At 57.0% G+C, this 26,496-nt stretch overlaps 8 protein-coding genes and 1 pseudogene across 9 annotated transcripts; 4 read left to right on the plus strand and 5 right to left on the minus strand.

Moving 5' to 3' along the window:
* Nucleotides 1–929: 929 nt before the first annotated feature.
* GCG54_00011883 (Iron sulfur cluster assembly protein 1) lies at nucleotides 930–1,871 on the plus strand (the record flags this gene model as incomplete). Its single annotated transcript, XM_045411773.1, has 5 exons — nucleotides 930–1,069; nucleotides 1,128–1,223; nucleotides 1,423–1,542; nucleotides 1,597–1,663; nucleotides 1,722–1,871. The coding sequence occupies 5 exons, from the start codon at nucleotides 930–932 to the stop codon at nucleotides 1,869–1,871; spliced, it is 573 nt and encodes a 190-aa protein (XP_045256956.1).
* Nucleotides 1,872–3,031: 1,160 nt separating this feature from the next.
* GCG54_00011884 (Short-chain dehydrogenase/reductase tropG) lies at nucleotides 3,032–4,109 on the plus strand (the record flags this gene model as incomplete). Its single annotated transcript, XM_045411774.1, has 2 exons — nucleotides 3,032–3,942; nucleotides 3,995–4,109. Coding segments are annotated over 2 exons (1,026 nt in total), but the record flags the coding sequence as incomplete, so codon positions are not given.
* Nucleotides 4,110–4,483: 374 nt separating this feature from the next.
* GCG54_00011885 (uncharacterized protein) lies at nucleotides 4,484–5,462 on the minus strand (the record flags this gene model as incomplete). Its single annotated transcript, XM_045411775.1, has 2 exons — nucleotides 4,484–4,796; nucleotides 4,858–5,462. The coding sequence occupies 2 exons, from the start codon at nucleotides 5,460–5,462 to the stop codon at nucleotides 4,484–4,486; spliced, it is 918 nt and encodes a 305-aa protein (XP_045256958.1).
* A 1,253-nt stretch (nucleotides 5,463–6,715) lies between these two features.
* On the plus strand, nucleotides 6,716–8,621 carry GCG54_00011886 (ATP-dependent RNA helicase DBP3; the record flags this gene model as incomplete). Its single annotated transcript, XM_045411776.1, has 3 exons — nucleotides 6,716–8,245; nucleotides 8,298–8,410; nucleotides 8,465–8,621. 3 exons carry the CDS (start codon nucleotides 6,716–6,718, stop codon nucleotides 8,619–8,621), a joined length of 1,800 nt encoding a protein of 599 aa, XP_045256959.1.
* Nucleotides 8,622–8,686: 65 nt separating this feature from the next.
* GCG54_00011887 lies at nucleotides 8,687–11,030 on the minus strand (annotated as a pseudogene). Its single transcript has 4 exons — nucleotides 10,585–11,030; nucleotides 10,421–10,550; nucleotides 8,813–10,400; nucleotides 8,687–8,756 (listed from the first exon to the last, which is right to left on the minus strand). Coding segments are annotated over exons 1-4 (2,234 nt in total).
* A 1,964-nt stretch (nucleotides 11,031–12,994) lies between these two features.
* GCG54_00011888 (uncharacterized protein) lies at nucleotides 12,995–15,505 on the plus strand (the record flags this gene model as incomplete). Its single annotated transcript, XM_045411777.1, has 2 exons — nucleotides 12,995–13,195; nucleotides 13,472–15,505. The coding sequence occupies 2 exons, from the start codon at nucleotides 12,995–12,997 to the stop codon at nucleotides 15,503–15,505; spliced, it is 2,235 nt and encodes a 744-aa protein (XP_045256960.1).
* An 842-nt stretch (nucleotides 15,506–16,347) lies between these two features.
* On the minus strand, nucleotides 16,348–18,186 carry GCG54_00011889 (Retinoid isomerohydrolase; the record flags this gene model as incomplete). Its single annotated transcript, XM_045411778.1, has 2 exons — nucleotides 16,348–18,000; nucleotides 18,055–18,186. 2 exons carry the CDS (start codon nucleotides 18,184–18,186, stop codon nucleotides 16,348–16,350), a joined length of 1,785 nt encoding a protein of 594 aa, XP_045256961.1.
* Nucleotides 18,187–20,996: 2,810 nt separating this feature from the next.
* Nucleotides 20,997–22,649, minus strand: GCG54_00011890 (uncharacterized protein; the record flags this gene model as incomplete). The annotated part of the gene is made up of 1 exon (XM_045411779.1): nucleotides 20,997–22,649. The coding sequence occupies one exon, from the start codon at nucleotides 22,647–22,649 to the stop codon at nucleotides 20,997–20,999; it is 1,653 nt and encodes a 550-aa protein (XP_045256962.1).
* A 1,631-nt stretch (nucleotides 22,650–24,280) lies between these two features.
* GCG54_00011891 (putative glucose transporter rco-3) lies at nucleotides 24,281–25,940 on the minus strand (the record flags this gene model as incomplete). Its single annotated transcript, XM_045411780.1, has 2 exons — nucleotides 24,281–25,750; nucleotides 25,815–25,940. 2 exons carry the CDS (start codon nucleotides 25,938–25,940, stop codon nucleotides 24,281–24,283), a joined length of 1,596 nt encoding a protein of 531 aa, XP_045256963.1.
* Between the last annotated feature and the right edge of the window lie 556 nt (nucleotides 25,941–26,496).

Raw genomic sequence — 26,496 nt, forward strand, 5'->3', positions numbered from 1 at the left:
CTGTCTTTGATGCAACACCGACTTTTTAGTGGAGATTATGCACCGAAACGACTTTCCCCGGACTTAAGAACAGAAGACAGAAAAAAAGAAGAACAAAAAAGCGGACACGGGACCCTGCCTACCGCCGACCGGCCGGTGATTGAATCTGGAGTACGTAAGACCCGCGACGACGGAGGTGCAGGACGTATCTAATCAGATCCAATCTCTTTCGTTGACGAGGACAATGACAAATTGTTGCCGCCCCGTCGGATGCTCCACCGCAGCTGCGAATCCCGCCCAGCCAGCTGGTAGGGACAGAGGGGAGGCCTGGCGCGGGCTGTCAGAAGACGGGGATACGCTCCGGTGCCGTGCGGTACGTACTCTGCCCGTCGCTGAGCCGAGGAAACGTGCCTTATCACGGCCAATCAGAAGACGTCTGACGAATCAAGTGGAGGCGGTCGAGTTTTTGTCTTCTCCGAGGCGCCGAGCCTAGTGAGCTCTCCATGACTTAATGCATGGTCATTGAAAGCTCTGATTGGCGGCTGGCACCTGCTACCACCGAGATCGCCATCGTTCTCCGTCACAAGTCCCGCATCCGCGGCGTGTGAGTGCCAGATTCTGGAGCCCGTCCCAGCGCCCGCTCCAGTGAAGTGAGGGTGCCACTCCCACTGCCAGCGCCAGTGCCAGCTCTCTCCATTTTATTCTTTTGACCCGAATCTTCGCCTCCTCTTTCTGCCCTCCGCTAAACCCTCAGCTGCAGAGTGCCCTTCTCGCCTCAACAAATTTCTTATTTCGCCTTCCTCTGTCGCCAACACCATCGACAATCACTTTTGATACCCTCAATCGATTCTTGCGACTTCAAACACACGTGCGACAGTTCCCCAAGCTCGATACCTACTGCACACAGCCAACGCCGAAAAGAGATTCCGACGACGAAAATACCCTTCACGATGTTCTCCAGGTCCCTCCGTGTCGCCTCTCGCGCGATCCTCACCACCTCCGTCCGCCCCTCTGCCGCTCCCGCCCGCCAGCTTGCACCTGCTGTTGCCGTCGGCGCGACGAGGGCATACCACGAGAAGGTGCTGGACCAGTATGTGACCCCGGATATCACGTTTGGAAGATGGAGAGTACTGATGTCTGCGAAACAGCTACTCCCGCCCCCGCAATGTCGGTTCCATGCCCAAGGGCGACAAGGACGTCGGCCAGGGCCTCGTCGGCGCTCCCGCCTGCGGTGACGTTATGAAGTAAGACGCCTTCCGCGAAGAATATCCCCAATATCATCAAGTCGCTGTCGGCATGCACTGCGGGGCTCGGCATGCCCTCCGGTCGCAAGCTGCCTCATTTTGCTTCGGCTCCCTCCCGAATGCACTCGCACATCAAGCGACCGCCATGCGATATATCCTTCATCTCTATCAGGCCTATACGCTAACAGACTTGTCGCAGGCTTAACATCCGCGTCGACCCTAAGACCAACACCATTTCCGATGTCAAGTTCAAGACCTTCGGCTGCGGTTCCGCTATCGCATCCTCCAGCTACCTGACCGAGCTCGTCCGTGGCATGACGTGAGTCGACACATTTCTCCACCATACTCATCTCTTTGCTGACCATCAATGTAGTCTGGAGCAGGCCGGCCGAGTGAAGAACACTGAGATCGCCCAGGAGCTCAAGCTTCCCCCCGTCAAGGTATGGGTGCCAAGACGATGCAAAGCTACCTCTTCGGCCTGTGCTAACAAAACAACAGCTTCACTGCAGCATGCTTGCCGAGGACGCCATTAAGGCCGCTATTTCTGACTACTACACCAAGAACCCCAACGCGAAGCCCACCAACCTCGCAGGCACCGAGGCCAAGACCGAGGCCCCCGCCGCCGCATCCGCTTCCGCGTCCGCATGAATGATTTATCTCTTTTCTTAACCCGTTACATGTTTCATGGAGTTCGGACACGGAGAATGATGCCAGGTGGTGCAGAGGGTGTGGCGAGGCCTGGTGATTGGGCGATTCTCGCCTAAACAAGATTTCGTCGTTTCAAAACATTTTTTCAACAAAATTACCGGAGTTTGGGAGGGAAATACGGATTCACACGGCTTGGATGGACGAAGGCTCCTTCATCGCGGCCGCCACGGCCATCACGATATTCAAGCCCACGCTGCCACGAAGCTACTCTTTACCAAATCTCATCTCAGAGGCTTCCAAGGGGCAGGGTTGTACGTCAGTGTTGAAATACCATTTTAGTTAGTGGCCAGCTTATCAGCGACCGACAAGACAGATGAAAATCCGAAGAAAGGAATATGAGTCTTTCCAAAAATATGACACTGCACGTGGAATTGAGCTTGAGACCTGACGAGGCCCGACCAGCAGAGTGCACCGATAGCGGCGCGTTCGTTGGCTAGGCCTAATGCATCGTGAGACTGGTGATGCGGGGCGAGTGCGATTGATGCTGGGAGGACTCTCTCCAAGGGTACAGCCTGACCACGTTCATGCTTTGACTCCTTATCGCAATTTGTTTGGTCAGTGGAACGTCACGAGGACAAGAACATGCATGGAAATGCGAACGTCGATTTGGAACTCGTGAGTCCCTTATTTCAATCACATTCTCTGATCACAGGAAATGTGTGCGAGTGAGCCGGCCCAAATGCCGACACGGCGGGCTTCGGATGGTCCTCGGAGACTTCTGGTCGGATCCCCTGCCACCGTCTCCGCCAGCCTGCACAGGACCGACCACGGCCACGGCACAACACCCCGATCTTATCTGCCTGATCTGTAAGCAGCGTCGGAGCAGCTCCCGATTCTTCAATGGTTAACCGTGTTGGGGCGAGGCCATGGATAACTCCGCCAACACCATATTGTCAAGGACGCCTCCGCCTCGCTGTCTTGGGAAAGACGACGACGAGAACTCAGCGGACTTTGACGATGGCATCGCAACAGGCGGACATGAAAGCCGTCGGGTTTGAAGTGTCTTGTCGAGAAAGACAATAATGTACGGTCGAAATGGTTTCATAAATAAAAGACGAACTTGTTGCCCTTGTTACGATGGAAAGCAAGAATACTAAGATCAGTTCATTCGGCCTCGTTTCCACATAACCATCATGCGACTCTTCCAGCCTCCAGTAACGCCGTTGCCGGATGACTTGGATCTTGACGGCCAAACTGCCATCGTCACAGGCGCAACGTCTGGAATCGGCCTTGCCCTGGCAAAGCAGCTCATTCTCCTGAGAGCCTCAACTGTTGTCCTTGCGGTCCGCAACACCTCCAAAGGCGAGTCGGTGAAGCGAGAACTTCTGGATGATGCAGCTATCAAGTCTGCCAACCCAAATGTCATCGTCAATGTCATAAAGATGGATGCCGAAGGCTACGGCAGCATCCAGTCTTTTGCCAAAGCATTTTGCAGTGAGCACAAAGACCTCCATATTCTGATGCTGAACGCTGGAGTTCCGGGACTCAAGCGTCATGTTTCTGCAACGAAGCACGAGGCGACGGTCCAGGTGAACTACCTCTCCAACGTGCTCCTGATGCTCGAGCTTCTCCCTTTGTTAGAATCCACGGCTGAGAGGACGAGATCTCCCGGGAGAGTGACTTGGACCGGAAGCCGAGCCATAGGAAACACCAGCTTGGCGACAAAGGCGCCTCTAGCCCCCGGAGAGTCAGTGTTGGAGCACTTGGACGCCGAGGCGAACTTTTACGGTCTGTCTCGGTACGCGGACAGCAAGCTCCTGGTGTTTCTGTTCCTCCGAGAGCTGCAGCAACATTTGGGGTCTGAGAAGGTCATCGTCAATGCGTTTTGCCCTGGGATGGTGAAGACGGCAATGAGCGACGTGCTGCCGCTGCCTTTGAGATTGGCAGTGAATGCGGTGAAGGCCATACGGGCCAGGTCTCCGAAGCAGTCTGGCTGGATAGGGCTTCATGCTGCCGTGGTGGTGGGTGCTGAGACGCACGGGAAACAGCTGGGTGATAAAGACATCTGGGAGTAAGTACTAGATCTTGGTTATGGAGGCAATGAGACTAACGTCTTTTCTCAGGCCAGAAGGGTATGCCAATACTGATGATGGCATGCGGCTACAGAAGCTATTGTGGAAGGAGACCGCGGATGAAATGTCAAAGTTCACTCAAGTACCTGAGTGGATGTCAAGTTGAGGGGGGAATCTCACGTAACTTTGAGGATCCAATGTAAAGTTGAAGGCACCGTTATGATGGCCAGGACTTTCCGTGGATGTCTTCTTGTGTTGGAATAGCGCTCAGCTCGAAGGCTTGAACAGTTCAGTTATATAGAATCGAAACTAGGCATGTACTTGCCGCAGACACTGAAATCTCGTGAGCCCAATAGCAATGGCAACGCGCGCCATGTTCTCTGCCCCATCCGTACTGGTTAGTTTCATGTTGGCACGGCCATTTCACTTCCATCTATCAGGCTTTCTAGCGCACATGAATGAGGAGAATTCACAAGTACGTTGGTTGCCGTAGTATCAAATACTCGTATTATAAAAGTTCAGGTACAACAAATGCCACTTCTAACGTGGATGAACAGGAGGTGGCGGCGGCAACCCACCCTGTGACTCCGTCATGTCACTGCTCGACTCGCCATCACTGTCTTCTTCGGAGGAATCCGAGCTTTCGTTAGCCCCCGCAAAGTGCAGGAACAGTATGCGCACCAAAAGTCCAGCGCTGATGAAGAGAGGAAGCATTTGGACGACGTCGGAAATGTTGCTCACATCTTGGATGTGGTTCCACGAGATGGTCAGCTCAACGGCAGCGGTGAGAGTGGCCGCGACGGCAATATTGCTCAAGGTCTTGATCTCCTTGACTAACATGACGTGCACCGCTCTGCAGAAACCGGCATTAGGATTGACTAACTTTATCATGATGTGGCTGGGAGTTGACTCACCTGATCCTACGCTTCTTGCGCCTCTGCCGCCAGAACGGTATCTTCCACCCCATCTTGAGCAGCAACACGACGACACAAACCAGCAGGATGGCAAAGCAGAGAATCGCGTTGAAGGCGACGAATGCCTTGTTGCCCAGCTTGACGCAACTGAAGAAGAAGCCGCACTGGGACGAGGAACACGGATTCTCCGGAACAAACGAGCACCAGAACCAGATGCCCAGAGCTGTCAACGCCAGGAGCAACGTGAAACTGAGACCCTTGAAGGCCGGGCTCGGATCCTCCTCGGCCCATCGGAAGGGGTTCCAGTATGGATTGAAGCACGTCAACGCTTTCCATATGTACAATGGAACCAGGAAGAAGTAGATGCCCATTGCTAGGAAGAAGACGATATAGACATCAGCTGGCTGTAGGGTGGTCACGGTGACTTTGACAATCAGACCGAAGAAGGCGGCCGCGGAAAACAGGAGGCCAATGAGCCTGATGTCGGGCAGGTCGGCGACCTCGAGGTATTCTACAATAATTGCGCCGAACCATTGGATGTAGAATGCGACTCGAAGGCCGAGCCCGTACAGGTCAGGCCTTCCCTGTACCTGACAGCTTTCCATAGAGCCGTGGCGTGTAGTTTTGTTTTGAAGAAGTGACGGCTGCAATGGCTATTGAAGCCCATCTCGGGGGAAGGCTACTATTTCTACCTCATCTCGAAGCTGTTCTATTTCCCCACCCCCGTGGGGCGCCGCGTTGTCGCCATCGAGGTGCAACGTGGGACGCTATCAAGAGAGGACACAGCAAGGGTGAACGCCGCACCGTCAGCCGTGTGACATGGGCATCGCAGGGTGATGCGTTGCCGCGATCATCTCCCCATGCAGCACGAGAACCAGACCCATTGGCGGGACGGGACAGGGTTGAAGTACGAATATAGGCTGGGTATGGAAATCCCTCGAAGAACTGCAGACGGTGACTAGCTCCCGTTGCAGGGTTGGGCCGCCTTGCTGACGCCCAGGGGACCATTGGCTGACATGGCGGCCTCGATGCCCGCGGCCGCCTACCCGATACCTGTACGCGAACGCTGTGGTGTGCCGAATCTTGTGCAGTTCGCAGATACGCACAAGAAGTTCGCCTGCATATTTCACAACGTCGGTGTCTCTGATGGTTCTTTTTCCCTGGTCGTTGATAGTCCCAATTTCGTGGTAACGGAAATGGACAGTTGACGGCCCGCTCCTGTTGGGCAGGTTTCGATCAAGCTACCCGAGCGCAGCTCCAGAGGCACGACGGAAGATATGCCATTCGACGGCGCCGGTGGTCTGAGCCAACGATGGCCTCCCTCAGTGCTCCAAACCAAGTCTCGGCTGGGATTCGCACGCACCCGTCCGACTTGGGAGGGGGCTGCATGCGACCACAGAGCCAGAAAGACGGGCAGCAAGTCCCAACAGGGAGTATCGTAACAAGCGAGTGACAGCTGGCAGTGAGGGGAAGGGCATATGGAGTGGAATCCATGCGGAAGTGGCAGAGGTGGGGAGGGTGAATGAAGAAGTCCGGGGCCGATCGAGGAAGGTGGAAAACACCGAGTGGGTCTTCAGCTCCGATTCTGGCCGGGGCTCGGTGGGCGGGGAAGCATGGGCCACAACGGGATTAGCGTGACGAGCGGGCCTGGACCCTTGGCCGCTGCTTATCGGCTGCCAATCTTATCGCCCTATCGATAAGCAATTTTTTTTCCCCCTTCGTCTGTCTCTGCGACCATCCGATCGCACTTGCACTCGCCCCTCAGCCACCCGCCCTTTCGACTCGAGCTCACCGTCCTCGGGGATATTTCCAGCGTCGCAAGTCAATTCCCACAGCGACCGAGCCCAGAATCTCGACAATGGCCGCCACAAAGCACTCTCTCGCTGACAGCGAGGTCGAGCAGATCCCCAGCAAGAAGCAGAAGGTCAAGGACCTCCCTGCGACTGGCGATGTTGACAGCGACGAGGCCGCCGAGTTGAAGAAGCAGAAGAAAAAAGAAAAGAAGGAGAAGAAGGAGCGTAAGAAGGAAAAGGAGGAGAAGAAGAAGAACAAGGAGAAGAAGGAGAAGCGCAGCAAGGACGAGGCCGAGGAAGCTTCTGAGGAAGCCCCCGCTGCTGTCGAGGACAAGATGGACGTCGATGAGGACGACAAGGCCGAGAAGAAGAGGCAAAAGAAGGAGAAGAAGGAAAAGAAGAAGCAGGAGAAGAAGGACAAGGAGGTCGAGAGCGGTGCTACCAGCGCAAAGGCTGCCGAGCCTGTTGCTGCCGGAGCAGAGTACGCGCAGGCCGCTGCCCTCTCTGCTCTCCCCCAGTCCGACATTGACGCCTTCATGACCGCCGAGACCATCACCGTCACGGACCCGACAGACAAGACCAGCCACCTGCGCCCCATCCTCCAATTCTCTTACCTCCCACAAACTCCGCTCATCCAGAAGAACCCCTTCTCCGCGTACAAGACGCCTACCCCCATCCAGGCCGCTTCCTGGCCCTTCACCCTCTCCCGCCGCGACGTCATCGGTGTCGCAGAGACTGGCTCCGGAAAGACCATGGCCTTCGCCCTGCCCCTTGTCGAGGCCATTTCCAAGATCAAGAAGCGCGGCATCAAGGCCGTCGTCGTGTCTCCGACACGTGAGCTGGCCATGCAGACCCAGGAGCAGCTCGAGCACGTTTCGTCTCTCCTTGGCCTCAAGTGCGTGTGCATCTACGGCGGTGCCTCCAAGGATGACCAGCGCGCTCTCCTGAACCGTGGCGCCGACGTCATCGTGGCGACCCCGGGTCGTCTCAAGGACTTCATGGCCGACGGCACCATCGAGCTCAAGGACACGCGCTTCGCAGTCCTCGACGAGGCCGACCGCATGCTCGACAAGGGTTTCGAGGAGGACATCAAGGGCATCCTCGGCGCCATGCCCCCTCGTGAGGAGCGCCAGACCGTCATGTTCACGGCGACGTGGCCCGCGTCCGTCCGCAAGCTCGCCGAGTCCTTCATGGTCGACCCCATCAAGATCACCATCGGCTCCAGCGGTAAGGAGACCGCCAGCGGCGCCGTCGAGCTGCAGGCCAACACGCGCATCACCCAGCGCGTCGAGGTTGTCGACCCCAGGGCCAAGGAGCAGAGGCTTCTCCAGCTGCTCAAGCAGCACCAGCAGGGCAGCAAGAAGAACGACCGCATTCTCGTCTTCTGCCTTTACAAGAAGGAGGCGACGCGCGTCGAGACTTTCCTGCAGCAGCGTGGCATCCGCGTCGGTGGCATCCACGGCGATCTGCGCCAGGAGCAGCGTACCCGCAGTCTGGAGGCTTTCAAGGCGGGCACGACACCCGTCTTGGTTGCCACTGACGTTGCCGCCCGTGGTTTGGATATTCCCGAGGTGAAGCTCGTCATCAACGTTACCGTAAGTCTCGATTCGTGCCTCCGATGCGCAACAGCCGACTGATCATCTCTAGTTCCCTCTGACAATCGAGGATTACGTCCACAGAATCGGACGTACCGGCCGCGCCGGCAAGACTGGCGAGGCCATCACGCTCTTCACGCAGCAGGACAAGGCGCACTCTGGATCGTAAGTTGCCGAAGATTTGACGAGATTCAAGACAATTGCTTACACATGGCCCAGTTTGATCAACATTCTTAAGGGCGCAAACCAGCCCGTGCCCGAAGAACTGTTCAAGTTCGGCACGACGGTTAAGAAGAAGGCCCACGACACCTACGGCGCCTTCTTCAAGGACGTTGACATGACGAAGAAGGCCACCAAGATTGTATTTGACGATTAAACTACCAGCCTGTCCAGGCAACTGTCTGATTTCATTTTGTTTTCTATATCTAATGGGTGTCTAAGCTAAGCAGCAGCCTTTGGCCTGCGGGCCGAGCTGTAGCATTGCATGAGAAACCGCCGTTCCGCAAAGAGGCTAGATGGGTGTTAGAATACCAGAGTCAAAAGCCAGGGTAGATGATGGCAACTTACATCAAAAGGACGACGGGGACAGAGGCCACGCCAATGGCGACCAGGTGCTTGAACGACGTGGAGGCCCCCGAGGAAACGACGCCGGCCACCTTTCGGATGAGGTGCGGCGCAGATAGACAGACGATAGAGGTGACGGCGTTTGGCTGCAATGTAAAAAGTTCGAATGGTGTTTCAAGACCTCTAAAGTACGATTTGATGAATGCGATGCTCCAAACGATGCGACAAAGCATGTTGATGCAGTTGGCAAAGACGAGACCTGAAGCACCGAGGTCCATGACGCGCATGAAGACGAAGGCTGCGGAGCCAAAGGCCACGGAAAAGGCGCCCATCCAAACCGATTGCTGGTGCACCTGTGCCTCTGTTGCCACCGATGCCACGAATGCTTCGGCAACACCGTTGATGGCAAGCAGAGGGATGTAGTAGCAGTATACTGCCAGCACGTCCCCAGCGCCCTCGTTGGCCCAGCGCTTGCCAGCGACGAGGGACAGCATTGGCGGGGCAGCTACGGGACCAATGCTCACAATGACAGCAGAGAGAAGGACGTAGAATCTGAGCAGTGTGTGGAGATGTTGGCTGGCTGTGTTTGCGGTCTCCTTGGAGGGCTTGCTGGTCTTTGTGTCTTGCGACAAAAGGAGGCGGCTAAAGTAGCTGCGGCTGCTCTCTTCGATTGGCTGAAAGACGAGGCGGGCGAGCAGGCCTCCGTAATTGTTGGCCAGGGCATACACGCCTTGTGACTTGGGGGAGGAGAGGATGGAAACCAGGAAAGTGTCGCCCTGGGTGAGGACGTGCTTGACGATGCTCTGGGCCATCATGCTGGACGCCAGGCTGACGGTTGGCCGGTAGAAGTACGAGGCGACGTATTCTTGACTGGGGCCCAGGCTCTTTGGAAGAAGGGAGAATCCGTCTGTGCTTGATAGACGAGCGCCGGACCAGAGGTAGACGAGCAGGAGACTGGCGCCGTAGGACAGCTGTCCGGCGGCGAAAGGGAGAACGCCAAACTCGATGCCGGCTCGTGTTGCCCAGGCGGCGGTGCCAAAGGTGACGATGCACCGCAGGAAGGTTGCGATGGACTCTGCGGTGGCGCGTGTGCCGAACTGCAGTCTTGTCTGCATGAGAACGAAGCAGGGCTCGGAAAGGAGCTCGAGCACGGCGGCGACGGCGTAGAGGCGGAGGGCGAGCAGGAAGTTTGGGGTGTTGCGGGTCAGCTCATCGGCGGACGAGAGGTAGAGCCATCCGAGACCGATAGTGACGAGACAGCCCAGCAGGACGGCGAGGTAGCCGAGGTTGATGACGGCCTGGCTCTCACGGCCGACGCGGGCTTTCGGGTCGTCATCGCGCTTGCTGGAGCCGGGGCGGGTTTCCTGACGTTGGACGGCGACACGCAGACTCTCACGGGCGAAGAAGAGGACGGAGAGGTAGTAGACCTCGAGCTGTGTCGAGACGCCGAGGAGCTGGGCGGTCAGGAAGCGGAGGAGCAGCTGGTTGGCGATGAAGGTGACTGCGCGGGAGCCGATCTGAAGGATGATGAGGAGGGAGGCGCCGCGGACGACGGTCTTGCTGGCATCTGCAGATGCCGGCGGCTTCTTCTCTGAGGACGACATTGCGCACCCAGCGGTGGATTGGTCCGAATCCGCAGGTATGTGGTGTCTGTGAGGTGAGGCCGGAAGGGCGGAAGAAATGATGTTGAGTGACGGGTTTGAGGCAACCGTGTTCGGACCCGGTTGACGGAGGTCAGAGGCTTGACGTCGGGGTTGTCATTGAGACGATCTCACTCTGTGAAATGTGGCTCGGCCGAGATCCACAGCGGTGTACCTCACAGAGGGCGGGCAAGTGCTGTAAGGCACCGAATTCACAGTGGATGCACACCGAGATGCAGCGGGTCGGCCCACTAAACCTAAGGTAGCGATGCGTGTCGCCGGGCCGGTTGCAACCAACCCGTCGCCGCGGGTGTCGAAGGTGAGGGGCCGCCGCCGACTGATTCCATCATCTTCTTGCCGAGCATCAGCTTCAGCATAGTCGAATCGGCCGATGCGGCCAGGTGTTGTTGTTCTATCACTGACGGGTCCTATTGGCAGGTTTGTGGTAAAAGCCTTACCGAGAGGGATGATAGCTGGAGGCCAGTCACGTCGGAAATCACACAACGGTGGAATCGCGACAAGATTCCTTTACACGAACGAGTTCCTCTTCGGTAGATGACGGCGAATGTTTTACGCGCCATTGTTTTGAGCAGTCGCGGTCGCGTGCAGTAAGCTTTTGACTCGGGAATGGGATAGAAAAACTTGGTCGCGGGGATAGCCCGATCTGAGTCAATGTGCGCCGATTCAGAACTCCTGTCAGAAGGGCGTGGGCTAGCGCGATGAACCTTGTAGAGTGATGGCGGTCACGGCCATCGTTATCTGCGAATTGGCGTCATGGTCATTGAGTTTTCAGTTGTTCGTTGAGTCGAGATGTTGTTAGTCTGGAGCGACTGACAGGAAGTAAGGTGGCTGGTGGTGGTGTGAAGATGAGGTGGCCGTCGCCATGCGGCCACGAGATGAGTGGCTGCCAGTTCCTGTCACAAGACACCACTGACGAACCTGAGGGAAGGCAAGGTAGTCTGTCGTCATTTTGGCAGACATGATGAGTCTCATTCGTTGGCAATGGCTGGCTGGCCTCGTGGGGTGGCACTTTGTTTTCTGCACTTACCCATGTGCCGATGGTGCCTTATCTCATGTACTTTTTCTCAGTGAGGTAGGTAGGTACCTTACATTGAAGACAACACCTCACTTCTGAGCGAGACAGCAGTGACTTGTGAAAGCGGCAGAGCGGGCACTGGAGGTGGGGCTCGTTGACTTGTTCCTGGGGGACGTGGGCGGGATGACAACTCTGATGTGTGGTGTTCCTGGATTGGTGGAGACCTTGGGTACGTGGGTACGCCGCAAGAACGCCAAGTGGAGACACCAAAAGACGCCATGCCGGTTTGGATCAGCGTGGGAAGAGCGAGCCTGCCTGTGTTTGGCTTGACGCGAACGTTTCTTTCCTTCTCTGGAGGGCGCCATGTGCGCTGCTGGGCGCGCTGCTGGGCTGGGCTGCTGCACTGCGCTGCGCCGTCCCGTCTCAGCTATTTCCAGCTTCTTTTTTTTCTTAGGTCTCCCGTCTTCCATCTCGTCTCTCTTAGGCTCCTCATTCCCGTCTTCCATTCCATCCCGTCTATACGTCCTGACTGACTCCTGCGGGGCCCCTGCGCGCCTTTGCCCTTTCCCAGTTTCTCAATCTCACCATCGCATCCTAGGTCTGTTCCTGTTCAGGACTTCAGCCTGTTCCTGTTCCTGTTCCTGTCGGGTTCCTGACCGGGACCCCTTCCACCGTCTGCTGGGTCGGACGAACACCTGCTCGATACCTCACTGCCGCCTTTGTATCTCGTTTCTTCAGCATCATTACCTCGCCTAAGGTACGGATACGGATACATACCTACGACAATACAACACACACTACCCAGCAGACACCCCGCTTCGTTATCGGATCCGACCTCGCAGCCTCTGCCGTTGAAATCTTTTTCTTTTCTCGCGCTGCCTCTCTCTTATTTGATGAGACTCATTTCGGCTCGGACCACATGCTCTCAAAAGAAACTGCAGTCGACCCCCGCCGGCCTGGGTCATCCCCTGTCCATACCGCGCCTAGCAGACCATCGAGAGCCACACTGCTCCAGTAAAGGCACAATCGCCCGCCAAAGACACAACCGCACACAGAGGGCCTCCCAGTCACGCCCACTTCGCGATAACACGCACAGCGGCGGATACTCCTACTCACCAGGCCTTGGCACTTACATTGGGTGCTCACCGCGCCGCCTCGTCTCTTCTCTCCCAATCGCGTAGACCCAATACAAGTACGCCCAAGCTACGGATACTGCACACCTACATGAACACGCACACACACAACAACCACAATTCGACATAAAATCATTCCTCCCGCTCTCGCGCACAACCCCCCCGGGTCTCACTCTCATCACCGACTCATCTCGTCGACCCCAGCCCGAGTCGCTACGGCTGCGGTACCGAAAACCCTCGTTTATTCAACCCCCACCTGCTCGTGATCCCCATCGGCAGCACCCCGTCCACGGTTCAAAGTGCCCGCGTCCGTGCTGCCCTCGTCTCAGCTCAGCATGCTGCCCGCCGTAGAGACGTCTTCTCTGCCGCGATAACAATGGCAGAGTCCACCGATGACGCCCCATCTCGCGACGCCGACGCCATGGCAGACTTCGTCCCAACTTCCACGGCTCGCCCCGACGATGGCCCAAAGCTTCGCTGCTGCTGCGGCCGCAACGATTGCGCCTTTCTCAAGCACAGCTGCACCCTCCTGGAAACCGTCGAAAAAGATGTCCATACCGCCGCCAAGCTGGGCAAGGTGCGTTGTCTCTGCCCTATTCCCTCACGCTTCTTTTTTCTCCCCCGCCCAAGTCAAAGTCAAGAACATTCCAGCCTCTGCTCCAGCTCTGTTCGTCCCGTGTCCTATCTCGATGCATTCCAAGACCTCATTTCCTGTGATTCATATCAAGAAGATGGGGCCCTGTGCTCGTTTCAGTCCGCAAACTTTGCTCTCCAGCTCCGCGCTTGACATTGTCAATTGCATTTTTTCGGAACCACCGCTCATGTCGACATGTCGCTGACCTTTTCCCTTCAGGCCCTGCTTGCCCGCCACGAGGCATACATGGCCGATGCGGAACGAGACCGCCTGTCATTAACAAGCCGAATCGAACAGTTGGAGAACGACAAGCTGGAGCTACAGGCCGAGAACACGAGGACCGTTGAGGAGAACCGAACCTTGCTCGACCAGCTCGAGATGCTGAACAACACCGTCCAAGATTCCGACATCCGGATCCAGACCCTGGAGGCCACCCTGCTGTCTTCCCACCAGGCCGTCCGTCGCCTTGAGGGCGCAGCAGCCCGTGCTGCTGAGATGGAACGGCATATCGCCCTCCTCGAGCAGGAACAGCTGCGTCTGCAAAACACCCTCATCACCTCCGAATCTGAAGCCCGCTCTGCCATGCAGCGGTGGAGGAAAGCCGAGAGGGGAATCTCCGATCTTCAAGAGCAGCTGGAGCGCATGGAACAGGAAGCCAAGGAGGAACGAGAACGCCACACGGAGGTTCTGGGCCGCATGGAGCGTCAACGAGAGATGGAAAAGGAGCTGAATGCCGCTGCTGGACGTCTTAAGGGAGCCGCCGCAGCCAAGTCACTCAACACCGGGAAAAGTGGCACAAATGTGGTGTCCCATTTCGTGCGTGATCTGCTTCAGGATAATGCAAACCTGCAGTTGGGCATGGCGGAACTGCGGGAAATGCTGGTCAACTCCAACGACGAAATCCAGGCTTTGCGGGACCAGTTGATGTGCCACCAGCCTATTCACGAGGACGACACAAGCGCCGTGTCTACTTTGCGTGCAGAGCTTCCCCTGGAACCAGCCGAGGTGACTCAAAATATCTCCCAGGAGTTGCATATTCATCACCACTACCACGTGGCCGAAAAGAACAAGTCGAAGAAGAAGCGTCATAGCTTGAACCCAGGACTCTTTTCGCCTACGAGCGTTTCAAGATCCTCTACGCCTCCTCCGGCGTGGCGCCCTCCACCATCAACACCGGCCATGGCCTCCCACTCTCACAAGGCCTCCACCTCGACAGTCTCCATGGGGCCATCTAACAGATGGTCCGTTTTCTCGGAGCAACCGTCAGAGTTCGCACCTTCATCCGTCCCAAGCTCCCCGCAGTCAAATCCGCGACTGTCCATGTTTGACAGGCCAATCCTGGATATGGATATCCCCACGTCTCCAACCACAAGTCTGGACCCGACCTCACCAACATGGAAGTCATCTCACAACAAGCGCCCATCGGAAGCGTCCATGCGAAGCTTCTCCGTGCCTAGTAGGCTTTTAAGCGTGGCATCCCCTGCTGCACCTGCGGCACCTGCGCTTCACGTCACGCAACACATCTCGACGACGATCGAGGAGGAAAGAGAAGAGAACGGCACAGAGGAGCTTCCGGATCTCACTTCAGCTAGTGAAGAGGTCACGGAGACTGACACGGAGACGATGGAGACGGAGACGGAAAGGTCGTTCTCGAAATACGAGGAGCTACCCCGTCAGCGTCTGCATCGTGCAGTCTCTCATGAGTCGATCATGTCTCTGTCTGGAGGACTCGACATTCACACGCTGAAGGTACGACCGAGTCAAATGACCCTGCGGCCTTTGGGCGGGGCAGACGCCGTCTTCACTGGCGTTACCGCGCGGTCTACCATCTCCCGCGGAAGCGACAAACGAAGTGACGTTATGTTGCGCGACAGCCTCGCAGGGTTGCCCATGCCGAGAATGGCGTCCACGCCCGTACGTGGCACATCGCCATCTAGCCCCGGATCGCAGCACTCTCAGTACTCAAGCGGTCTCGGGAGATGGGTCAGCTGGCGGCCGTGGAGCGGCGGAGGTTCCGTTCCCCCCCGGGCAACCACTCCAACAACCACCCCGCCCACGCCTACGCCGCCTAAACGGAGTGGCAAGGAGAAAGAGAGAGAGAGGGACCTTCGCCGTGCACCAGGCATCAACCAGCCCGGGGCGATACCTGGGTTTCAGGAGTACTTGGCGGCTCACCAGCGCCGCGGACCCCCAAGCAAGGTGTCTCCTGATCTTGTTGATATCGACGCGCTGCGAGAGGGGCTTGAAGAGTGATTTGCGAGTCTCGGATTGCCTGCATGAAGCATTTTGGTTCCTTTGTTTTGCATTCGGCGTTACTGGACATATTCGAGGATAGGAGCTGGAGATACCCTACTGCTTAGACAAGTTTGCATTCATTTCGCCCCTAGTCTACATATTTCCTTTGTCGCCCCCGCCTGCATCATATTCTTTCTATTCAGGGCACCAAGATGCATGAATCCAACAGAAGAACCATGAGCATATACTTACAGCTAGCAACCCGCATTGAAACACGATGCATACTCTAAATATAATTCTAGTCACATCCTAAAGTCTTTGACTTGTTCGCAGCTGATATCTGGTGAAAATGAATGAGCGCAACAAGGAAACTGCGAGGACGAGTACGTCGTCAGTGATAGGGGCATTGAAGGAATGAGCCCACACTCAGCGGGATGCCAGTCTCCATTATTACAAGAATGCACAAGCCGGACAGAGGTCCAAACTGGAGATAACTCGAGTTTGGGTTAAGTTTTGGCCAATGTCAGATCTGTTACCGTGAAGTAGTAGATTCATTGCAACCCGTTCCAGTGCCAGTGAGCGTTGCCCATACACTGCTACTCCAACATGACGAGGCATCATTCTCAAATTCGGAGGATAGTAGTATTAACGGATGTCTCTACCTAATTAATCGCCGCCTCCTAAGAAAACCAGGGATCGTGGGAGCAAACTTCTCGTCATACCCAACGCCCTCATCATGAAGACGGTCTATCGTTCATCATCATCAAGGTATCATAACATAATAAGACATCACCGTCGTTAAAGGTCCAACACCACAATTGATCCAAATCACATGCCCAAACGTCGATTTCCATCCACATTCAGTTCATAGCCGAGGCCGAAGGCGCATGGATGCCATGGAAGCCCAGGCCCACGGCAAAGTCGCACTCGGCCCGGCCGAGCTCCGTCATCGTTGTAGCATCCAGGCAGAGGAGGTAGCTCGTTTGCGTCGTGCCGTCCAACACGACACTGAGAATGACGCCGTCGTCCTCGGCCGGAGCCTCGCCGTTGCTCGAAGGCCTAGGCACGAAGATGGGCTCGCCAGGCGTGTGGGCGTGCGGGCACTCCCACATGAGCGCCTCGCGCGTGTCGGCGTCCGTCTTGACGATGGTGTCGAGGAGGGTGCTGAGGCCGCGGTCCGAGAGGCTGTAGACGTAGCGGTGACGGCGGGTGAGGTAGGCCGGGTTGATTGTCGGCAGCTCGCCGGCGTGCGGGGCGGGGACGGACAGCACGAGTTCGGGCTCCGTTGGCAGTGTGGCCGTCTTGGTATCGGTGTCGTTTGGTATCCTGAATCTGTACCGCCGGAGACTCGCGTATCCGTTCTGCATCCGGTCACCTGCCGTCCAGAACTTGTTGGCGGCGTCGTTCCTATTGAGGAGGACGTCGTAGTACAGGTTCTGGAGGATGTTGAGGTTCTGGTAGTAGGCCGCTTCGCAAAACACGTCGACCCCTGATCCGTCCTCTGCGGCTTCCTCAAAAGCGTTGGTGGAGTGGAAGAAGAAACCGGCCGGTGTCTCGAAGGTGGCTACAACGCCCTTGTTGTTGAGGCGGTCGACAAAGTACCACCGGCACCGCTTGCTGGCGTCGAACGGCTCGATGGAGTCGAGGATGTTGCGCTCCCAGGGGACCTTGAGGCCGTTGTAGCCGAGATGCGTCACGGGAATGCAGAGCACGACGAAGCTCTTGGAGAGGAAGAAGCTGTGGATGTAGGCGGGCTTCCCCTCGGCCTCGGAAATCGAAGCTAGGATTTCTGTCTTGCCGGTCGCGGCGCTGACACGGAAGATGCGGTACGTGGCCAGCCTGCCGAAGGCGAGGTTGAAATTGAACATGTCGCCCGTCTCGGGGTCTCGTTGGGCGTGGGCGCAGGACATGGGGCCCGTCAAGTCCGGGTGAAGCTTGGTTTGCCGTGCGGTGCCCACAGGGTCCAGGGTGTCTGCGTCGATCTCAAGGAGGGGGTTCGCGTCGGTGGAAAGCCAGATGCTGCGAACGCCGTTGCGATGTCCCGGGCCGGCGGGGCCCTGATCGGTGGCTCCGGGGACGGTGGGGGTCAGGCCGGGGACGTTTGCGTTGACGGCGACGCAAATGTTGGGCGCGGTGCCCCGGGAAAAGACACTCATGATCTTGCCAAACATGCCCACGCAGGGGTCGCGGCGCTGGCCAAAGGTGAAGCGGTTCTGGGGGCCCAACGCCTGGATATCTTGGACCAGCTGGTCGCACTGCCGTCTCGAGGAGTACATCACGCGAGTCGGGCCGCTGCCCTGTCGGCTGTCGTCGTCTTCTCGGGGAACGATGTCGAACTTGTGCGTGTGCGCGAGGCCGTCGAACCAGTGGGAGATGTAGTACGTCCCCTTGGGCGTGTCCTCGATCTTGCAGCTACCTGGTCCCGTGCGGTAGAGGGCGCCAGCTGCCCATGCGGGAATCTCGCCTTGGATGCTGAGCTCGATAGGGCCGCGCTCTTCGGTCAGGCCGTCAAACTGGATTCGGTCAGACGGAGACATCTAGGGTCAGGGGTTGCGAGTTGTTCTTACACCGGCTTCGTTAGGCCATTCATCGTATGCGCCTTTGGTCCGGTTGTCGCGGAACGTTTGGAGATCCGTTTCCTCGTCCTTGGCGGTGCGAAGTGATGTTATCGCCGGCAGTCTGGTAAAGGTCGCGGCCATCTTGGGGTTGGTTTTCTGAGATGAGGAGTCTTGTGGCTCAGAGAAAGTCGAATCCTGGAGATTGTTTTGTGAGCGAGGTGTTGATGAGGGCAAATTGAGATGTTCACATGTAAAAATCGACTAGGGTTCTTTGATTGGCAAGGAAAACAGTCGCCTTACTCTGACAAGACTTGAGCGGGGTGAACGGATCCTCATTTGGACTGAGCTTGGGGTGATCTACTAGGCTTAGGGTATTGATGTAAGCTGAGTGTGGTGGGATGTGTGATGAGAAAAGGTTCTCCGGGTGAAGTCGATTGTCGTGTGAGAGGATGTGAGTGAGATGTGGGGTGAGCGTGCTGAAGAGGTCACTGCGTGCAGCAAACGAAACACACGTAAAAGCAACCAGCTTCGACGAAGGGGGGAAAAGAAACAAGTCGTAGATGATCGGAAACCACTAGCGGCTTGGATCCCGAGACTTGAGAAGTGATGGTGTTGAGGTGAATCCGGGAGCTCGGTCGAGGCTTGGAATGGAAGGAAAAGGGAAGGACGTGGAAGACGGGATCCTTAAGTACAAGCGCACAAAGGATTGTTGGGTTTTTTGTTCCTGATGACAATGGATGCGCTTACCAGAAAACGGTATTGCTAGATCTAAGCGAGTCACAGCTGATGGGAGAGAGAGTGAGTGTACGTGTATGTCTCTGGGATAGCCATGCAACTAACACACTAGCCCGGAGCGAGTGCGAGAAGCTATCGTCGCAGGAGACGAGAGCGCGCCGAGGCGCAATCGATATCTGTGGGTTGAAGGTGGATGGATATCTTACACCGTCGGAATACGGACGTAGCAGCAGGTTCGGCTCAGTCGCTTTGATCGATGTGACCGGGGATGGGGAGGGTGGGAGGCAGATGGATGGGCGGTTGGATTGGTTGTGGGCCGGGGGAAAACCGAGAAGCAGTTTGAACCGAACTGCCGGTCGGATGGGCGAGCAAGCAGTGGTGAGTGCGAGACGAAGAAACCAAGAATCTCAGATCCGATCAAACGAAACGACCGGGAAAAAGCAAGGTGGTGGTGGATGTGCGCCGTTTTTCGATGCGTCCGGGATGGTACGGCCGTAGCTACGGACGAGAAAGATGCCAAGTCCGTGTACCGCGGAGACGAGAAGCGTCTATCATGCGGGTCTATTACCGAATCAGGACAGCTTCTGGACGAGGCCACGGTCGATGCTGCAACCCATCAGAATGAGAAGCGGTTGGAGTGATTGGGTGTGCGCGTGATTTGGCGGGTGGTGGGTGTACATGAGTGTGTGTGAGAGCGTGTGTGATGGTGGTACAAGCGGCGGGAGTGGTGATGGCGCTATTGCGGGTGCGAGACGATAACTGTCTAATAAATGGACATTTATTCGGTTGGGTAAAGTAGAAGGAATGGCATGTGTCAGTCAGGATGGGGGCCAGTATCGTTGGACGTCAAACCGTCATCATAAGGGCGGGCGGTTCAAACGGGATGCGGTGACGGTGACGGCGCCGAGGGTTCCGCCGCAAGCCATGGACTCGTCATCGACGTGCCCATGAGAAACATGCGATGAACCATTGGGAGAAAAAGTCACCCAACTGCCAAGAAACCAGACGAAAAATCATCTTGACAGGTAAGCCGTGTCAAACCAGGTATCCTTCACCTTCACATCGCCGGGTAAGGCCGATGCAGCGTTGGGAGCTGCCGCACTCGCTCGCATCCGGAGCAGGTCAGATGAGTTTGTTGCTTCCATTTTAATGTGCCTTTACCCAGTAAGTATCTATGAAGAAGGTGCATGTCCGTTTGCTGCTGCTTCCTGGATGCAATGCAATGGAATCGTTCCATCCTCAAGCGAGCGAACGAATCCACTCAGTCGGGTCGAGCGTCTCCACTCTGGGCCCCGCACTTGCATCCTAGCGGGCACAAACGAACCAATGGCGGACAGCTCCAATCGCTCGGCCAATCCCAGAGCTCGGCAGCCGAAGCCAAGACTCGCTTAGGGGCAAGGGGGGTCCACATGGGAGAAGCTCTGGCCACCGCCTCAGCTCAGCTCAGGAAGGAGGCACTTTCTGCACCGGATGTTCTTCCTCTGGCTTGGTATTGAGCGCCACCACGCATCGACCCGGACGGCCATGACCAAATCACAATGCTTCCGCCATATCACCATGCTTGTCTGTCCAGCGTCGCAGCCGGAGATCTAAGAGATGCATTATCGTCCAGGGGCTGAGACCATGCATATCCGACCTTTCGGCAACCTGCTTGGATTCCGCGTCTTCACTTCAACCGCTCAAGCGAGGAGAGTCTTCTCGCCAATCTCTCTCGTGAAGGACAATTCACCAACGTCCTCACCAACATCCTCACGGTCTCGCCGAGGTCAGTGGTCGCACAGAAAGGCACAAACACAGTCATCAGAATCATGCTCGGATGACTTGTTAACTCCTTTCATGGACTCCATACGGCCGACAAGCCTTTCCGAATCACCAGGTCCTTCGGCTTGCTGCAGACGCAGATTCAAACGTCCGCTCTGGCGTCAATCACCCCCTGTCGATATGGCTTTCCCGACGCGGCTCGCTTCCGCACTGCGCCGCCTCCCCAACCTTGTGGCCGTCAATGTCTCCGACCTTGTGCTCCCCATCCGAGTCGACACCTCCCGAGACGTGACCTTGATCCCGTCGCCGACGCAAGGGGCTTACGAATACGCCCGCTACAGAAGCGACACACGCGCGAAGGACATGGCATTTCCAGGAAGATAATGTTTGGGAGTATTTAAACTAACAGTCTGCAAACGCCAAACCAAACCAAACCACCCAAACACAGCAAACACTCATTGCCGGCGGACGAGTGACAGCAGAGAGGTAGGCAGGCCCCATGCCGCCCCGCGCGTCATCAAGGGTCCCAAAAACCCCTCCATCATCCGGATCACCCCGTCCGGAGGCTCTGCCCGGCACATCGGACACGCCGGTCTCAAGTCCGGATCGTTCGCCTCCGTCACCCACGTCCGGAACAAGCAGCTCCTTCCAAAGATGTGTCCGCAATGTTTGATCCGGACAGGCTGCTCTCCGCGGTCCAACACGGTCCACCCCGCCGCGCTCGCCCCAAAGATCCGTAGTTGCACGTTGGGGTCGTCGTCCCACTTGAGCCGCCGAATCTGGTTCGAGACGTTGGACAGGTTGGACAAGTTGCTCTCCTGGGCGCTGAGTCGCCGTCTCGGCCGGGGACGGGGTCGCTCGGCTGCCGTTGGACTGGACACCGCCGGCGGGACTTCCTTCTCCGAGGGGCGCTCCCAGTAGTCCGCATAGCAAATCACGCACTCCTCTTGGACGCCGTCGTTCTTAATGAGGGCCTGGAGCTCGGCGTCCGTCACGTCCTCGACGGACTGCTGAAAAACGAGACGCTTCGCCGTGTAGTTCCGTATCTCCCGCGCCCACACCTCGCGCTTCCCTGTGAAAAATGCCATCGCCTGCCAAATGAGCTCCTCAAACCCGGTGCCGGTTCCGTAGCCGGCTGCATTCGCGTCGCTAGGCGGAAATGACACTGCGTTGGCCAGCTTCTCGAGCGCGACAACGCCCGACGACCGACGCCACTGCGGCGTCTGGATGACGCGCGCGAGCCTTTCCACGACGATACAGAACCGCGCCATGGAGAAGCCGTTGTCATATACCGCAATCTGGCACATGAATTGGACGAGACCCTTGCGCCGGTATGCCTTGGATTCCATCAGCGTGTGCGCGTCGGTCCACTTCTCCCCGTTCGCCGCCGCGCTCTCGAGCAGTTCGTCGTTTACGGTCTTGAACGCCTTGCCGACGATCTCATCAATCGTCGCCTGCCTCCGCATAACAGCCTCCGTAGAGAAGAAGGGCTGTCGGGCGATGCCGTCAGTGAAGTAGACATTGCTGCCCGTACACTCCGCGGCGAGGTTCCGGTGAATCTCGGCAAAGATCTGCCGCGCGAACTCGCTCTGTACCTGCGCGTTCGCCTCGAAGCGCGCGGCCGCCTCGTCGGTGAAGTGCCTCCGGGCGGCAGCGGCGGGGTTGTACAAGTATGCGAGCGGCCCGGCGGCCTCGCAGTGACACCGGGAGGGCCGATGGGCGTGTTCCTTGCAGCGGCGCTCGAGGAAGAAGGTCGGATAGAGTTCGGTAATGCGCTTGATGGAGGACATGTCGCTCTGGCTGAAGTGGCGGGCCCAGTCCCAGGCGAAGACGGCGTTCGCGAGGCCTTCGATGTAGTTGTTGGCCCAGACGTTGTCCATGGCCATGTCGCGATCCCAGGCGTCCCTCTGGGGCCTCTGGCTGGGGACCTCGGGAGGCTCGCCGGAGCAGCCGGGGCACATCTGGGTGTACTCGCTGGTGCGGTACTCCCAGTGGGCGTCGGGACAGGGGAAGTGGTTGGAGCAGAGGATATTGCTCTTGATGGAGTGGCGCTTGTGGACGCCGTCCCTCGAGGGGCACTCGAAGAATTGGACGTGGCGGATACACATGGTCGAGACGGGTAGTTTACAGAGGTCTTTGGACGTGGAAACAATCGATCAACGGTGCCGTCGCGGGAGGTTGTACGTCTTAAACACGTAGGCTTCTTTGTTTTGGGCCAAGGCGAAGTAGGCATCTTGAATGGTGTCTATATTTGTGTGCACTTCAATGGTGGGCTGCCACTTTTTCGTCTTCAAAATGAGCATTCATCAGAACTGTCAATGAAAGCTTTGTCTAGACGTCGAATTAAACAATAGGCCCAGCATCCCTTGCCGCTGCTCGACCGGAGCCGGCGCAGACGCCAACACGAGAACAAAGAAGCCGTTGCGGATGAGGCTTTCGCGCCACTCTTTCTTGACTTGGAGGACGTGGAATGCTTCTCGCCCAGACATGTTTGCTCAACCATATCCCTCCCCCATCTCTGGCGCATGAGACGAGTTGAATTCATCGACCGCGCCCACCGAAGCCCGCACCCAGACACTCAAGAAGATGTCTCATTATCCTTCAGTTTGTCGATGGTATCCCACGACTCGACCGAGGCCCGGGGTCCTGAAGACCCCTGAGAGCTTGCGCCGTATTGAGGCTGCGAACTATTCTTTGTCTTCGTGTACGTCGTAGGCAGAGGAAACCGAGACGTCGTCGACGACATGGCGGGGTAAGATTCGGGCATGGCGAAGAACGACTTGACGGCGCTCGACACGGCCGTGGACGACGACTTCTGGTCCTCAGGCGTGACGTGGTAGGTGTTGGGGATCGGGTGACGGGAGGCCATTGCGTCTTTGAGTGCGATGAATGAATGCAGTACAATGTTCTTTGGGCAGTCTTGGATGGGCTCGTTTGAATTGGTGTGCCACTGATCAAGGGTGAGTTGGTCGCCTTATATAGACCTTTCAAACCCAGGTGATCGATCGTCGAACCTTGATAACACGACTCATCGGCGCGAAGTCCCGAAAACTGACGCCCTTTGAGGAACGTCTTCCGTATCTTGTGACACGAATCACCCAATCTTTGCCCGCCGCTCAACCAGAAGCCCCAGGGATACATAGATGGGCGCTACGACATGCACGATAAGGCCCGCCGGCTCGTCGCGTGGGTGCATGGCCGCTGGCCAGTCCCGGAAAAAGCGCGGACGCATGTGCGAGTGTCATCCGGCGATAAGCCGATGTTTCGACGTCGTTGGAGGTGAGAGTGGGAGGTCAGTTCGGCCGTGCTGACCGGGGCTGTGGAGGCGGGAGTCCCGAGTGGACGACGGAAGACGCAGCCGGTGTGGCAGAACTTCGCATCATTGTCGGGCGGCGAATGGGAGGGGCCACCCACTGCCGGGCCGGGAGACGCAACACGAGCTAGTAAACTTTGGGAAGCCTCTTCGGTCAGCGTGTTGCTTTGGAATGGCCGGCTTTAACTGACAAGGGCTAGAGTCTTTCGGACATTTATTACAGCCAGGAATATAAACCAACTGCACTCATCAAATGCGTCAATGAGTCAGCAGGACAGCACCTCAGGTTGATTCAGTAAATCTTGAATAATATTGGCAGAAAAATCTTTGGTATCTCGAAATGGTACATGCATTAACACATCTCTTCATATCCCCCCGGGGATCCAATTACAAACGCCCTTCATGCAGATGAATTGGCGCCACATCTTAAGCGCCGACGGTCTTCTCGTGGTGAGTGATGTCACCATCGCTGTTGGGAACAGCCTTGTTACCCTCACCGCCACTGCGTTCGAGGAAGGTGGTGGACGGGCGCCAGCCAACAGACTTGCTGGCAACGCTGACCTCGTTGTAGAGCTCCTCGACCTCCTCGAGAGAGAGACCCTTGGTCTCGTAGATGAAGAAGTAAACGAAGGCGATGCAGATGAAGCAGGCAGCGAACCAGACGAAGAAGATCTTGGACTGGAGGTTGGCATAGCCGTCGCCGTAGTTGACAAGGTAGGGGGTGGAGTAGGCGATGGCCCAGTTGAGGAGCCAGTTGGTGGCAGTGGAGAGAGAGAGGGACTTGGCACGGGTCTTGAGGCCAAAGATCTCGCCGTTGACGACCCAGGCAAGGGGACCCCAGGTAGAGGCGAAGAAGAAGATGTAGATGCACACGAAGGCAATGGCAGCCTTCTGGGCGGGGAGGTTGAGGACGATGATGTTGCCGGCGTCGTCCTGGCTGGTAGTCAAAGTTCCGAGCATGGCAACAATGAACTGCGAGATGCACATGCCGATGGCGCCCCACAGGAGCAGAGGACGGCGACCCCAGCGGTCAACAGCGTACATGCCAGGAATGGTGGAAGCGACGTTGATGGAGGAAGTGATCATGCCGATGACGAAACCGTTGGAGAATCCAGAGTTCTGGAAGTACTGAGTGCCGTAGTAGAAGATGAAGTTGATACCCGTGAGCTGCTGCAGGGCCTGCAGGGCCATGCCAGTGAACTGACGCTTCAGGACAGGGGGCTTGAAGCAGTCAAGGTAGCTGGCAGAGCCGACGCTGCTCTCGAAGTCGTGGTTGGCCTTGATCTCGGCAAGCTCATCGGCAATGGCCGGGTCGGTCTCAGGAAGGCGGCGAAGTCTGGACAGGGCGTTGGCGGCGCGCTCCATGCGGCCCTTTCTGATGAGAAAGCGGGGGGTCTCGGGCAGTACCAGCATGCCGGCGAAGAGGATGATGGACCAGGCGAACTGAACGGCGATGGGGATGCGGTAGGAACCAGTGTCCTGGCGAAGGTGGGTGGCATTGTTCACGATGGCAGCCAACAGCAGACCGATTGTGATAGCCCACTGGTAAGCACCGACAATGGCACCACGAATCCACTTGGGAGCAGTCTCGGACTGGTAGAGAGGAACCAGAGCAGAGATCAGACCGACACCGAAACCGGCGAAGAAACGACCGGCAAGGAAGACGGGGATATCAACGGCAATGGTCTGGAGGACAACACCAAGGTTGAAAACCCAGGTGGAGGCAGCAAGACCCATGCGACGTCCAATGGTATCGGCGAGGAAGGGAGAAGCGAGGGCGCCGAAGAAGGTGCCGGCAGAGAGGATGGAGACGATGGCGGACTCTTGGTCGGGAGAAACATCGAGGTTGCCCTTGGTGTTGACGTAACCGGTGCTGAACAGACGTTGCCAATAAGACTGAGGGGGCAGATGGTCAGTTGGAGTCGTTCGCGTGTATGAGGGCCAGCAAAGGAATACACACCATCTCAAGGATGCCGTTGATAGTACCGGTGTCATATCCGAACAACAGACCACCGAAGGCGACGAAGAAGCCGATGAGAATGGCGGGCCAGGCCTTGCCCGGCTCACCAGCTGGCTTGATACCCATGATGGGCTAGGCTGTTGTTGAACCTGGAGGTTTGAGGTCGGAGGAGGGAGAAGGAGTGTGAGGCGTCCAGAAAGCGAGACTGGATCGAAGGGACGTTGGGCAGCTGGAGGCTTGAACACGGGGACGAGGCAGAAAGGGAAGCGTCTGGGGAAGAGATGGGAGGAAACGTCGATATATAAAGTTCCCCAGAGTGTGTGGCACAACGCGGAGCTCCCACACTTTGGATCCCCAACCTTGCGGTACGAATACCTTACAGGCTTACCTAGACGGCGCAACGGTCGCAGGTGTCACGTAGCGTGCAGGGCCACCATGGTCCATGATGGCCGGCCGATGGTTAGGTATCCGTACGCGGTGGTGGTTCATGGGCGTGTTCCATGGTTCATGGTTCATGGTTCATGGATGGCAGGCGTTGAGGCAAATGATGTGGGGAGGCGATGGGAAAGACCATACGATGGGTAGGGCCGATGGACGATCACGAGGAGGAAGGAGATGCAGCGAGGTACTCACGAGAAGCAGGCGCGGTACTTGGTGCGGCGCACAGAGGTTGCCGGCGCGG

This window comes from Colletotrichum gloeosporioides (genome assembly GCF_011800055.1).
Source record: "Colletotrichum gloeosporioides strain Lc1 chromosome Unknown consensus_108, whole genome shotgun sequence".
NCBI classification, from domain to species: domain Eukaryota; kingdom Fungi; phylum Ascomycota; class Sordariomycetes; order Glomerellales; family Glomerellaceae; genus Colletotrichum; species Colletotrichum gloeosporioides.